This window comes from Schistocerca serialis, chromosome 11 (genome assembly GCF_023864345.2).
Source record: "Schistocerca serialis cubense isolate TAMUIC-IGC-003099 chromosome 11, iqSchSeri2.2, whole genome shotgun sequence".
NCBI lineage: Eukaryota > Metazoa > Arthropoda > Insecta > Orthoptera > Acrididae > Schistocerca > Schistocerca serialis.
Window position 1 is genome coordinate 49,459,583 of NC_064648.1, and position 14,722 is coordinate 49,474,304.

The 14,722-nt window shown below is 41.1% G+C and overlaps 1 protein-coding gene across 3 annotated transcripts in view; it reads left to right on the forward strand.

Moving 5' to 3' along the window:
• Positions 1-914: 914 nt before the first annotated feature.
• The window catches only part of LOC126427170 (uncharacterized), a 95,936-nt gene continuing 82,128 nt past the window's right edge, over positions 915-14,722 (forward strand). For 2 of the 3 annotated variants that reach the window (XM_050089395.1, XM_050089397.1), the window contains exons 1-2: positions 1,387-1,633; positions 3,292-3,380. In XM_050089395.1, coding sequence (XP_049945352.1) covers positions 3,309-3,380 — 72 coding nt within the window. In that variant the 5' untranslated portion in view covers positions 1,387-1,633; positions 3,292-3,308. Of the gene's footprint in view, positions 1,047-1,386; positions 1,634-3,291; positions 3,381-14,722 lie in introns of those variants that run through there. The other variant, XM_050089396.1, reaches the window with a different exon arrangement.

Here is a 14,722-nt window from a genome sequence, read left to right on the forward strand (position 1 = left end):
ACGACTTCTAGCCGCGACTTGTCACTGAAATCGCAGAAAGCAGTACGGAATTTGGCCAACAGATGGCACACGGTGTTGGATGTGAAATGCTACTTGCAACTGCTAACTATGACTGTAATCGCAGTTAGATTCTATTGTGATATTTGTGACTTCTCAGTCACTGTGATTTCTAACAGATACGCGATTTTCTGCCCACCACTGCTTCATGTTCTGTGTAGTAGAGTTGGGCAACACGACTCTTTTTCCCGATTCGATTCCTACGATTCAATCTCACATTGCGAATCGATTCCTACGATTCGTTAACGATTCATTCTAGTCTGCGATGGCACGATTCTTACGGAATGCAAAAAGTTCTACATCTTACTCACAGATGGCAGGACATGTCTGAAATTGTCAATGGGCTTGGAATCGAACTGTGTCATGACAAGATATGCCAGAAATAGTTTATTTATGAGTAAATATGCATATGACGTTACAAGTCGATTTATACGTGTAATGCCTTAATTGATGAAAGGTCACGTTTGATTTGATTGCATCTATTGTTTTATTACAGTATGCCAGGGAAGAGGAGTCGATTTGTGTGAAAGGTGGTGCAAAATTACGTGGTATGCTAGTTTGGTTGTGTGGCTTGAACGTATCTAACTACAGACGTCTGTTTTATAGTAACTAAATCTAGCAGTGTGGGAGACGTGGTTTGGTTCATATCATCCTATGTTTTTCTGTGCTAAGATGTCTTTCCACGTCCACATCACCCTTGTAATTCACAACGCAGTTGACAGCCCTCCCACACAGAAAATTTTGCGTGCTGTAAAAGTAAAGACACCTATATACAGATAAACATAAAAACCATATATATTGTAAAATTGACTTTTTACGAAGGAATGGAACTATGTAGGTGAACTCAAAAAGCAACACCAGTCTAAATACAAAATTTCATCCAAATCGTTAGGACCGTTTTCGAGATACGCGAAATATACATAATCCAAGTGCTATTGCTCGTGTGTAAAGGTGTGTGTGTTTTGCATTGCATCTTCAACAAATAAGAGGTACGTATTTATTAATCATACTTGGATTTCTTGATTTTAATCGTGTGTATTGGGAGCTGTGAACTCGCTGTATATCGTTTCTGTCATCACTAGTTCGTGTATTACTCGCGCAAACAAAGCTGACGTCGGCGCGGTGGCTGACGGTAGCGATAGTAAATGTGAAATGCCTTTACGCTTGTTCCCGCCAGCCACCGCCAAGTGTCAGCTTGGTTTGCATGAGTAATATTACGGCCCACGAACTTCGTTTGTTTGTTCGGAGCTTCCTTTGTTCACACGCATCCTCCACTTGACTGCCATCTGGCGGTCGTAATCATTCGGCACGACTCGGCATGATTCGGAAGTTGCCTTCGAAGCATAGCGTACTAAGAATCTATGAATCGTTGGAACTTGGAATCGTCACGACTCGAAAACACCCAATCGTTCTTACGATTCTTTTGAATGACGAATCGTCCGAATGACGATTCGATTCTTACGATTCTTTATTTGGAGTCGTTCAAATGAACGACTCATTCACGAATCGCCACAACTGTACTGTGTAGTCCGCGGCAACCTCGTGGTGTTGTGGGAATTTGTGTGACATTCTCCAGGTAATTTGTAAGCGTTTATAAAGTGAAAACAAGAGTAAGTGAAGAAATGTGATTCACGAGTAAATTAACATAGTACTTAATTTCTACCACAGGAACAGTTGAGTTTGATGACTGTAATAGTTCGCGAATATCTTGTGATGACGCTGTGGTAGCTGTGTTTGAGGCTGCTGCATTTTTTTTTTTCTTTTTTTTTTAATTTTTAATTGGTACAGAAAGATGAGATTTTATTCTGTACTTAATTGTGATCACATCACCTATAGTGTGCTTAGTGACGGTGTGTGAATGTTGTAATTCTCCAGGTTATGTTCATAACAACTAAATGCCTGAGTTGTTAGTGCTTGATTTTGGCCTGTCCGGTAAAATCGCTACGTGTATCTTTGTAAAGGAAACGGCTGAGAGGGTGACCTGTTCTCAGGAACAGTTTCTCTATACAGTGATCTCCATCATGTACTTCGTGACTAACGATAAAAGGCGGACAGTGAAATTCGAACATTGGCTATGTTAGTACGGTTATGTTGACTTACTTAGCAGTAATAATGATTGTGATGATAATTTTCTGTGATTTGATGTAGACATATAGCGGCTCCATGTTTTAGGGCTAATGTAAGCATTTTTTTCAAGTGCCCACAGTTACTATATACAGCACATCATGTTTTGAGTATGTTCACATGAAAGGAAATGCTGTAATTCTGTTGCATTTTGTTAGTTTTCACTGTGCTTTGATTACTCGTGTCGTTAGTATTCGTCTAATCATGTGTACATACCAGTTTGTTGTAGTGTGTGGGTTTTAATGGAGTTCTGTATGAGTACTGTAACATTATTTACGAACTGGCGAAATAAAAGGTACAGATTAACTGTAATTTGTCTAACATAAACCATTACATTTCATCAGAACTCAATAGCTCATTCATCACAGTTACAGTTAGCATGAAGTCGTTTCAGTAAATCAGTTTTGTTAGAAAATGCTAACCAATGTTTAATCTTGATGGTAATCAAGAATGAGAACTTACGTGTTGCAGTGTGCAGTCTAGGGTACAAGTACATGGTTTTCTTAAATAGCAGGTAAAGATTCTAAAATGATGATGCTTACTGTACTAAATTGAGCATACTTCCGTGAAAGAATACAGATGAAGGAAGTTTCAAGGTAATGCCTATGTTGGAAATGCATATTCACTTATAAACAATCCGTACGTCCGGATTTTCATCATGTCCCTATCACACTGAAATTAACACAATGAACCAAGTGTAGAATGAAATATTTGGTGTTATTAAGTAATATCGCTGCAATCTATAGACTGCCTTGATTGTTTGCAATGCTGAAGTTAATGCATGCACGCAAAATTGCACATCTACCATAATTGTCACTGCAGGACAGTATCCATGAGCCAGTGTTACAAAGGAGCAGTAGCCTAGCAACTTTAAATGCTCAGTTTCCAGTGCATGTTGCTTTATGATTGTTCTCACTCTTCATGACCTTAGAAATGTAAATGAGTTTATATAACTGAACACACTTTTCCTCAGCCACTTTCAATCTGTTTCCTGTGTAATCAGCCATTTACTGCATGCAATATATGAGTGAAAATACTGCCTTTGAGATATACCTCATGGTAACAGAAACTGAGTAAAACTTTTCTTATCTGATTGCTTTTTCTTTTCAGACTGTAGAACTGAAGCCATGGACCAGGAGCCAACTCTGTGGATAAAAAAAGAGGGAACAGATGAAGTACAAACTGAGTTATGCTTCATGGTAAGTGGCTTACTTGTATTTTTTAAGTGTTTCGTTAATTTATGTGTGTATTATGATGTGTGAATACATACAATTGATGTCATACAGCTGGAAACATGAATAATTTTGTTTTCTGAATTGATGAACTTTCAGTCTTAAATATGACATTTTGCACAGAGCATTGAAGTAAGCCTTGTATTAAACCTCACATAGAATTGAGGAAGGGTTTCAATTTAATGTTCAGTAAACATGGAAAACATTTTTAATGCACAACCCAATTATACTGATAAAGTGGTTGCCATAAGATTGGTATATTCTGCTCTGATACGCTTCTTTTAAATGACAACCTAAGACAACTTAAGAATAACTGTGACTATAGTGAATGAATGTTAGGAGTGTCATTAAATTTGTAAATGGTATGGCGGCAGTTAACGAATTATTGCAGTGTATCGTGATATGGAATGAGAATTGTAATTTATTTATTGATGTAAAATAAAAGGTTGACCGAAGTATCCGATCCCACCTGTCGGCTTTGACCCATGACGTAAGGCTGTTGTGGTGTGTGACATCACGACTTAGTGGAATTTAGCTCATGAGAGTGGCGTGTTTGTAGTTATTGTTTTGATGTGATCGGTGGTCCTCTGTTGTGTGTTTACGTGTTGTGTGTTAGGTGATGTGTTTGGTTTAGTTTGCATGTGTGGCACGTTTATAGGTGGTGTATTGTTGTGGTCAGTGGTTCTTTCTGGTAGTGTGTTTATGGGTAGTGTGTTACATGGCGTATGGGGTTCATTTGCGTGGTAGCATTGCACGTGTGTGGTATCGGTAGTGCCTGTGCTTTCAGCGGAATATTTTTCAGTGAGTTAACAATTTTGGTTTTGCTATGTCGATGTTATCGTAGTTTTTTCTGTTCATCATATGTGAATTTTGGTAAATGGCTTTTTTTATGTCTTTGGTAGGAATGAATATGACCGACAAGGTCAACAGTTTTCAATTGTCAGCGATGATGGGGGACAGTGCGTTGCCTCTAATAAAATTTCTTCAACTATTCAGAGTTTCGGATGAAGTTGTGAAGTGTTCAGTGTGTCATGAAGAAATGAGGCTTACTAAAGTTCCGGCGTCTCAGACCAGGGAGATGTCGTAAGGATAACAGGTCAAGGGAAGTGTTTCATTCCAATTTTCTTGGTTTGTTGTGTTTTTTGAGGTAGTTATGATTGTGGACGTGGTTGTAGTTTTGGGTTTTATGATTTGGTATTGTTAGTATCTGTTGACCTATATAGGTCAAGGGAAGTGTTAGATTCCAATTTGTGGGATTGGGGGCTGCAGTTGATCTATATAGGTCAAGGGAAGTGTCAGATTCCAGAGGATAATTTGGGGAGTTTTGTTTTGTCGGTTTTTTCGTCATTTTGTGTGATTTGGTATGGTGGTGTGTGTCTAAATTTGTTTATATTTACTTTGTTCCCACCCAAAAACCCCCAATTTCCCACGCTTGTCACATTAGTTTCATTAGGTTTTTTTGTGGAATGTGTGTGTGTGTGTGTGTGTGTTGGTTTTTCAATGTATATTCGTGTTCGTGGTCATGTTTACATAATGATGTCATAGGTGCCATATTGAAGTCGTAGTTTTGACATCGTGGGTCAAAGCAGACGGGTGGAATCGGACGCTTCTGTATTTCCAAAATACATTAATTTGTAAATACACATGGTCACTAATCTGAGAAATACATTTTGTTGGCTTTGAATATGTGAACAATATGTAAGTAGAACTGTCAGCAGTAAAGTTAAATTTCAGACAAATATCACATGGAAGCATAAATTGTTACACAGCAGAATGAATTTGTATGTTGGTAGCGAAGTTTTGATGGAGCCATGTGGTTACACATAAAATATTGACAGGTGTGTTCATAACCACTTTCTGTGTTTGCTGCACATTGTTACTCATATCATTTGTGAAACGGCCACAGTGTTCAAGTTACTGGTGTAAATAATCTTACATATACATGTCCCTTAAAATCTGATGCAGTGCAACTGTTTGTAGGGTATTCAGCCATCAGCAGGGAAACAAATTCACATGGTGCCACTTGTATTTTTATTCTGCCAACCAGAATTGAGGGTACTGACACAATCACACAAACTACATGTGTACTGTCTGTGCTGAAAAAGTCTGCTTCAGCATACATCTTAGGTGCAACTGCAGAAGTACTGTGATAGCATTAATGCAGCATTTGCATATATGTGAGTGCTTCATTATAGTTCGTACAAACTATGTGATCAGCTTGCAATTAATTTGACAAGCTGTATCACAACACTAATTCTAAACCATCACAGTGAGGAAACGGTAGGAAAGTGAATTTAGTAAATTTTATGAAATACAGTAAAAGAGTGGTTAGACCCAACATAGTTAAAGCCTTGGCTTTCAACCCTGACCTAATGATGGTTTGGCATACAGAATGATATGTATGCACAACACAAGTTATGTAAATGAAAATCAATTTTAAGAGTCATTGGCCTTGGACCTAAACTGGAGAACTATTCAAAGGCTACAAGGTTAAAATGTGGTGCTAGACCCACTCCCCCCTTGAAATATTGGTTGTGGTGGCAGACTGATTCATAGTGCAGCTCAAGGCCTAGCCTATGTTCAAAGGTGGCAGTGTGGCTGTGAGCTGACAAAGCCTAGAAATTTGAAAGCCAAGTAAAGGATGTGGTCAAAAATTGACCAGTAGCACAGCCTAAAGTTAACCAAAAAATCCAAGTGGTGCCCATAATGTTAACTTTTACCTACAAGAAGTCTTCTCATACACTGTGTGCTGTGTTAGTTGATGGACTGAACTTCCCTATGACCTTAAAAGATAAATGTAGACATTATATCAGTTGAAAGTGCTCCCTGCCGCCGTTGGATAAGCAGCTGAGCAGCAAGTCGTATACTCCTAGCTCGCTCATTTGTTACATAGTTTAATTCTTAATTTCTTTGCGTGTTTTTGGTACTTGCATTGTTTAATTCATAAATTTCGGGCGTATTATAGTATTTGAGAGCGTAGCATCGCGTTTTAGTACCTGAATAGTGTAAATTCACGTAGTCTCCTTCCGCCGCCGAGCAGTGTCAGCAGTGCGCAAGTAGCAGCATTACTGCATTTACTAGGCAATCTTGTATTTTAATAACCGGTTAAATTTTGTCGATTTGTTTGCGCTCTCTGTAGATTAGTTCAGACGTTCTTTGCAAAACAGTTTTTAGCATGGATAGGGAGTGCAACTGCTGTGTTCGGATGCAGGCTGAGTTGGCATCCCTTTGCTCCCAGCTTCAGGCAGTGTTGACTTCGGTCACACAGCTTGAGGCTGTTGCCAATGGGCATCACTGTGGGGGTCCGGATGGGGGTTTGTCGGGGACGGCCAGCTCGTCCCACGCATCCCCTAATCGGACTACGACTGTGGTTGCCTGGGATACTGCCCGCATTGAGGCTGATCCCTCACCTGTGGTAGAGTGAGAGGTCATCTCAAGGTGTGGCAGGGGGCGAAAGACATTCCGGAGGGCTAAACGGAAAGCCTCTCCAGTTTGTCTGACGAACCGGTTTCAGGCTCTGTCTCAGGCTGATACTGATCTTCGGCCTGACATGGCTACTTGTCCTGTTCCAGAGGTTGCCCCTCAGTCTGCAAGATCCGGGCAGTCGCAGAGGGTGGGCTTACTGGTACTTGGGAGCTCCAACGTCAGGCGCGTAATGGGGCCCCTTAGGGAAATGGCAGCAAGAGAAGGGAAGAAAACCAATGTGCACCCCGTGTGCATACCAGGGGGAGTCATTCCAGATGTGGAAAGGGTCCTTCTGGATGCCATGAAGGGTACAGGGTGCACCCATCTGCAGGTGGTCGCTCATGTCGGCACCAATGATGTGTCGCTATGGATCGGAGGAAATCCTTTCTGGCTTCCGGCGGCTATCTGATTTGGTGAAGACTGCCAGTCTCGCTAGTGGGATGAAAGCAGAGCTCACCATCTGCAGCATCGTTGCATCGTTGACAGGACTGAGTGCGGACCTTTGATACAGAGCCGAGTGGATGGTCTGAATCAGAGGCTGAGACGGTTCTGCGACCGTGTGGGCTGCAGATTCCTCGACTTGTGCCATAGGGTGGTGGGGTCTCGGGTTCCGCTGGATAGGTCAGGAGTCCACTACACGCAACAGGCGGCTACACGGGTAGCAGGGGTTGTGCGGCGTGGGCTGGGCGGTTTTTTAGGTTAGATGGCCTTGGTCAAGTACAGAAAGGGCAACAGCCTCAATGGGTGCAGGGCAAAGTCAGGACATGCGGGGACCAAGCAGCAATCGGTATTGTAATTGTCAACTGTCGAAGCTGCATTGGTAAAGTACCAGAACTTCAAGTGCTGATAGAAAGCACCAAAGCTGAAATCGTTATAGGTACAGAAAGCTGGCTTAAGCCAGAGATAAATTCTGCCGAAATTTTTACAAAGGTACAGACGGTGTTTAGAAAGGATAGATTGCATGCAACCGGTGGTGGAGTGTTCGTCGCTGTTAGTAGTAGTTTATCCTGTAGTGAAGTAGAAGTGGATAGTTCCTGTGAATTATTATGGGTGGAGGTTACACTCAACAGCCGAACTAGGTTAATAATTGGCTCCTTTTACCGACCTCCCGACTCAGCAGCATTAGTGGCAGAACAACTGAGAGAAAATTTGGAATACATTTCACATAAATTTTCTCAGCATGTTATAGTCTTAGGTGGAGATTTCAATTTACCAGATATAGACTGGGACACTCAGATGTTTAGGACGGGTGGTAGGGACACAGCATCGAGTGACATTATACTGAGTGCACTATCCGAAAATTACCTCGAGCAATTAAACAGAGAACCGACTTGTGGAGATAACATCTTGGACCTACTGATAACAAACAGACCCGAACTCTTCGACTCTGTATGTACAGAACAGGGAATCAGTGATCATAAGGCCGTTGCAGCATCCCTGAATATGGAAGTTAATAGGAATGTAAAAAAAGGGAGGAAGGTTTATCTGTTTAGCAAGAGTAATAGAAGGCAGATTTCAGACTACCTAACAGATCAAAACGAAAATTTGTTCCGCCACTGACGATGTTGACTGTTTATGGAAAAAGTTCAAGGCGATCGTAAAATGCGTTTTAGACAGGTACGTGTTGAGTAAAACTGTGAGGGACGGGAAAAACCCACCGTGGTTCAACTACAAAGTTAGGAAACTACTGCAAAAGCAAAGAGAGCTCCACTCCAAGTTTAAACGCAGCCAAAACCTCTCAGACAAACAGAAGCTAAACGATGTGAAAGTTAGCGTAAGGAGGGCTATGCGTGAAGCGTTCAGTGAATTCGAAAGTAAAATTCTATGTACCGACTTGACAGAAAATCCTAGGAAGTTCTGGTCTTACATTAAATGAGTAAGTGGCTCGAAACAGCATATCCAGACACTACGGGATGATGATGGCATTGAAACAGAGGATGACACGCGTAAAGCTGAAATACTAAATACCTTTTTCCAAAGCTGTTCCACAGAGGAAGACCGCACTGCAGTTCCTTCTCTAAATCCTCGCACAAACGAAAAAATGGCTGACATCGAAATAAGTGTCCAAGGAATAGAAAAGCAACTGGAATCACTCAATAGAGAAAAGTCCACTGGACCTGACGGGATACCAATTCGATTCTACACAGAGTACGCGAAAGAACTTGCCCCCCTTCTAACAGCCATGTACCGCAAGTCTCTAGAGGAACGGAGGGTTCCAAATGATTGGAAAAGAGCACAGATAGTCCCAGTCTTCAAGAAGGGTCGCCGAGCAGATACGCAAAACTATAGACCTATATCTCTGACGTCAATCTGTTGTAGAATTTTAGAACATGTTTTTTGCTCGAGTATCGTGTCGTTTTTGGAAACCCAGAATCTACTATGTAGGAATCAACATGGATTCCGGAAACAGCGATCGTGTGAGACCCAACTCGCTTTATTTGTTCATGAGACCCAGAAAATATTAGATACAGGTTCCCAGGTAGATGCTATTTTTCTTGACTTCCGGAAGGCGTTCGATACAGTTCCGCACTGTCGCCTGATAAACAAAGTAAGAGCCTACGGAATATCAGACCAACTGTGTGGCTGGATTGAAGAGTTTTTAGCAAACAGAACACAGCATGTTGTCATCAATGGAGAGACGTCTACAGACGTTAAAGTAACCTCTGGCGTGCCACAGGGGACTGTTATGGGACCATTGCTTTTCACAATATATATAAATGACCTAGTAGATAGTGTCGGAAGTTCCATGCGGCTTTTTGCGGATGATGCTGTAGTATACAGAGAAGTTGCAGCATTAGAAAATTGTAGCGAAATGCGGGAAGATCTGCAGTGGATAGGCACTTGGTGCAGGGAGTGGCAACTGACCCTTAACATAGACAAATGTAATGTATTGCGAATACATAGAAAGAAGGATCCTTTATTGTATGATTATATGATAGCGGAACAAACACTGGTAGCTGTTACTTCTGTAAAATATCTGGGAGTATGCGTGCGGAACGATTTGAAGTGGAATGATCATATAAAATTAATTGTTGGTAAGGCGGGTACCAGGTTGAGATTCATTGGGAGAGTGCTTAGAAAATGTAGTCCATCAACAAAGGAGGTGGCTTACAAAACACTCGTTCGACCTATACTTCAGTATTGCTCATCAGTGTGGGATCCGTACCAGATCGGTCTGACGGAGGAGATAGAGAAGATCCAAAAAAGAGCGGCGCGTTTCGTCACAGGGTTATTTGGTAACCGTGATAGCGTTACGGAGATGTTTAATAAACTCAAGTGGCAGACTCTGCAAGAGAGGCAGTCTGCATCGCGGTGTAGCTTGCTGTCCAGGTTTCGAGAGGGTGCGTTTCTGGATGAGGTATCGAATATATTGCTTCCCCCTACTTATACCTCCCGAGGAGATCACGAATGTAAAATTAGAGAGATTAGAGCGCGCGCGGAGGCTTTAAGACAGTCGTTCTTCCCCCGAACCATACACGACTGGAACAGGAAAGGGAGGTAATGACAGTGGCACATAAAGTGCCCTCCGCCACACACCGTTGGGTGGCTTGCGGAGTATAAATGTAGATGTAGATAGCCACCTTCCTTGTCAAATTAATTAAAACTTAATTTTTAATTGGTGTATATTTTGGGAATAAGCACATGCTGGAAAGATGGCACAAAATTTTTATTTGGAAATGATAGAAGCATTTTAATTAATACAAACTTTATTAACATTTTACATCTTTATTCTTAAAGTTTATATATTTATTTCAAACATAATCACCGTGGCACTGAACACCTTTCTCCCAGTGAGACACCACGTTGTTGGTGTTGTCAAAGTAGAATGTTTGACTTCATTGGCAGACCCACAGCTTCACCTCTGCTCACACTAATTCATCACTATCAGAGTTAAGTCCTTGAAGGTGTTCTTTAGGTTTTGGAAACAGTTGAAAATTCTTTGGGTCAAACTGGGACCATATGGAGGATGATCAATAATTATGAATCAAAGGTGTCGGCCTGTTGCAGGTGCAAAAATGTTATGTATGGTCTGGCATTGTCATGCTGAAAGAGAGGGTGCTCCACATGTGGATGAACTATTTGAATTGGTGCTATGTTGTCTGAGGGTTTTCTCACGTGCTGACACAGTTAAATAATACATATGTTAAACACTGCGACTGGAGGGTGCTCCATATTGTCTCAGCAAAGTGGTAACATCAACAGTGTAATATGCATGACAACTGATATTAAGAACAGAATCAAAATTTTAGAGTCATTATTTTCTCGTACACCCTTGTAATAAATTGATGCATTTGACAATTGCCTCAAATGTTGCGGAATGGTCCCTTGGCATTGCCCAGCATCCATTTGGAAGTCATAATACTAAATCCATATACACAGCGACCAAAACATTATGACCACTGATCTGCTATCAGTATAAACTCATCCAGGCAATAGCATCTTACATTGTCTTCTACTCAGACACACGCATGTTGCCTGGAGTATCAGTGAGCATCTTGTCTTGTTGTAAAATAGGAAATGCGCACAATCTGAGTTTGACTGAGAGCAGATTTTGATGGGCTGAAGACTTGGTATGAGCATTTTGGAAGCTGCACAGCTTGTCAGGTGTTTGAGTAGTACTGTGGCAGTTGTCTTCAACACATGGAAAAACAAAGGTGAGACCATGGCCAGACATTATGGGGTTGGGAAAGTACCCCTCATGACAGATGGTAGACATCATAGGCTGGGCAGTTTGGTAAAACAAGACAGGCAACAAACTGTGGTGTAACTAAAATCAGACATTAATGCTGGGCAGAGTACAATTGTGCCTGAATGCCCAATGCTCCAAACACTCCTAATGAGCCTGTGCAGCTGGTGACCCACGCCATGACATCGACAACAACTGAAATAGGCATGTAACTATTGGCGCCGGATGTTGGCACAATGGCAGAGCACTGCGTGGTCTGAAGAATCCTGATACCTTCATCATGCCTTTGGGAGTGTGCATTTCCGTCACCCACAAGGGGAACAGCCCCTAGACTCTTGCACTGTTGGGGCCTTCATTATACTCCGGGAAACAACCATGTGGGCACCCATGGGTCCAGTGGAGCTCGTGCGAGGCACTATGTCACAAAAGGAGTATTGTAAACTGGTTGCAAAGCACATCCACCCCTTCTGTTGTTGTTGTGCTCTTCAGTGACAAGACTGGATTGATGCAGCTCCCCATGCTGCTCTATCCTGTGCAAGCTTCTTAATCCCCGAGTAACTACTGCAACCTACATCCTCCTGAATCTGTTTAGTATATTCATGCCGTGGTCACCCTCTATGATTTTCACCCTCCATGCTTCCCTCCAATACTAAATTGATGATCCCTTGATGGCTCAGAACGTGTCCTACCAACCAGTCCCTTCTTCTTGTTAAATTGTTCCACAAATTCCTCTTCTCCCCAATTCTATTCAGTATCTTCTCATTAGTTACACAATCTACCCATGTAATGTTCAGCATTCTTCTGTACCACCGCGTTTTGAAAACTTCTGTTCTCTTCTCATCTAAACTACTTATTGTCCATGTTTCACTTCTGTACATGAATACACTCAATGCAAATACTTTCAGAGAAGACTTCCTGACACTTAAATGTATACTCTATGTGAACAAATTTCTCTTCTTCAGAAATGCTTTCCTTGGCATTGCCAGTCTACATTTTATATTCTCTCTACTTTGACCGTCATCAGTTATTTTGCTCCCCAAATAGCAAAACTTATCTATTACCTTAATTGTCTTATTTCATAATGTAATTCTGTCATCACCACCCAATTTAATTCGACTACATTCCATTATCCTCATTTTGCTTTTGTTGATGTTCATCTTATATCCCTCTTTGAATGCACTGTCCATTCTGTTCAACTTCCAGGCCCTTTGCTGTCTCTGACAGAATTACAATGTCATCGGCAAACCTCAAAGTCTTTATTTCTTCTCCGTGGATTTTAATTCCTACTCAAAATTTTTCATTTAGCCCCTTTATTGCTTGCTCAATATACAGACTGAGTGACACCAGTGATAGGCTAAAACCCTGTCTCACTCCCTTCCCAACTACAGCTGTGACTTATTAAACTGATTGGTAATTTTCACGCCTGTCAACATTTGCTTTCTTTGGGGGTTGCAATTATTATATTCTTCTTGAAGTCTGGGGGGGTATTTTGCCTGTCTCAGACATTTTGCTGATGAGATGGCAGAGTTTTTTCAAGGCTGGCTGTCCCAAGGCTATCAGTAGTTTTAATGGATGTTGCCTACTCCTATGGCCTTGTTTCAACTTAGGTATATCTGCAACATCCAACAGGAAAAGGGGAAATTAAATGAAAGGACTGGATGGATTGGGGTTCACATGAGTCTCCATTGTTTATTAAAATGTATTTATTTAAGAAAAATAATTATAATCAGATACATTTGCAGGATTACAAACAACACTCTGAACTTTTCAGATTGAAGGCGTTACAAACCTAAGTTTAGTGAGAATTTAAATAAGGCAATAGTTAAAGACAAAGGCTGTGTTGACACCAGTTCTTAGATTTTAGATTCAAAATTTCCATCTTCACAAACCACAACTCAAAAAGTGCTTCAACAAATGGACAAATAATTATTTGGAAACAGATGGCTCTTCAAGACAACATAGAAGCATAACTCATTTCAAAGATTAAAACTGAATAGCTACATTGGAAGACAGAACAATTTATAGCTGCCTCGGGACCAATAGAAAAAGGAAATTCTTAAAATACATCTCCAAGTGCATCTAGATAATTTAATAAAGTAAACAGGTGCACTGATTTCTAGAGCTTCTTTCAGGCAGACAGACAGAGCAAGTTTCTAAATCTTGCACCAGTGAGCAGTTAAGTAATTAAAAAGAGAATGAGCGTGCACAGATCGATATAACTGTCTTCAGACACAGTGAAAATTCTATTAAGGTATACCGTAGAAGATGTGTAAGTGATTCAGTATGTGAATGTGCATGCATAGCAGCTGAAGAACGCCCTTTAAATAGGAGAACCAGTAATTAGTGGTCAGAACCAACTTGTAGCAGTAAATAAATAACAGGTGCTAAAAGGTCACTCCATGACAACTTTCAAATAACAAACAGTTGAACAATTAAATGTAGTAAGCAGTAACTAGCCCTGAGTCGGAATAAATTTCTTTCACTCTCCAGCTCACAAATAGCCACTGAACAAAGACGAAAAACAATCAGAGCTCAGTAACACTTTTACACACTTTTGCTTGTTCCAGCCTGTGAGCCTCAAATGTGTCTGTTACTTACCAACAGGCTATATTTTCACAAGTCTGGATGACATCTGAATATGGCGTGAGATTCACATAGAGATGATCAGCATGTGACCATTATAACAGTGCTAGACAGTATGTACAACAAATGCACTCAACCCAACAAACCCCCAAAAAATCAAAATGTACAAAATTTTAGTAGAAATTTTAAATGGTGATTTACGTAACTTGAGTGAAGTCAGCCTATCAGTAGCTGGCAGCGGTGAATTCCATGAGGCTGATGTACAGAGGTAATATTAACAGCCACAGCATGATAAGCATGCCCTGAGTCAAAGTCCAAAACGATCAAAGTGTGCCACAACAGTAGAAAACTGGAGCAGACTAAGGAGTATCTAAATTCCACTGTCATTCTCACTTAATACAACCACATGGCCACGATAGTTGGGCAGATCAATGGACTCGTCAGATGATTCTCATCAAGAACTTCGTCTAAGGCTAAACATGGTCACACTTAAAGCAGTGTTCAGGATTGCCAAATCATCGAATCCACCGCTGAATGCGGGGAACTGAATAGCATAACAAGCTTGTCTGCTTGC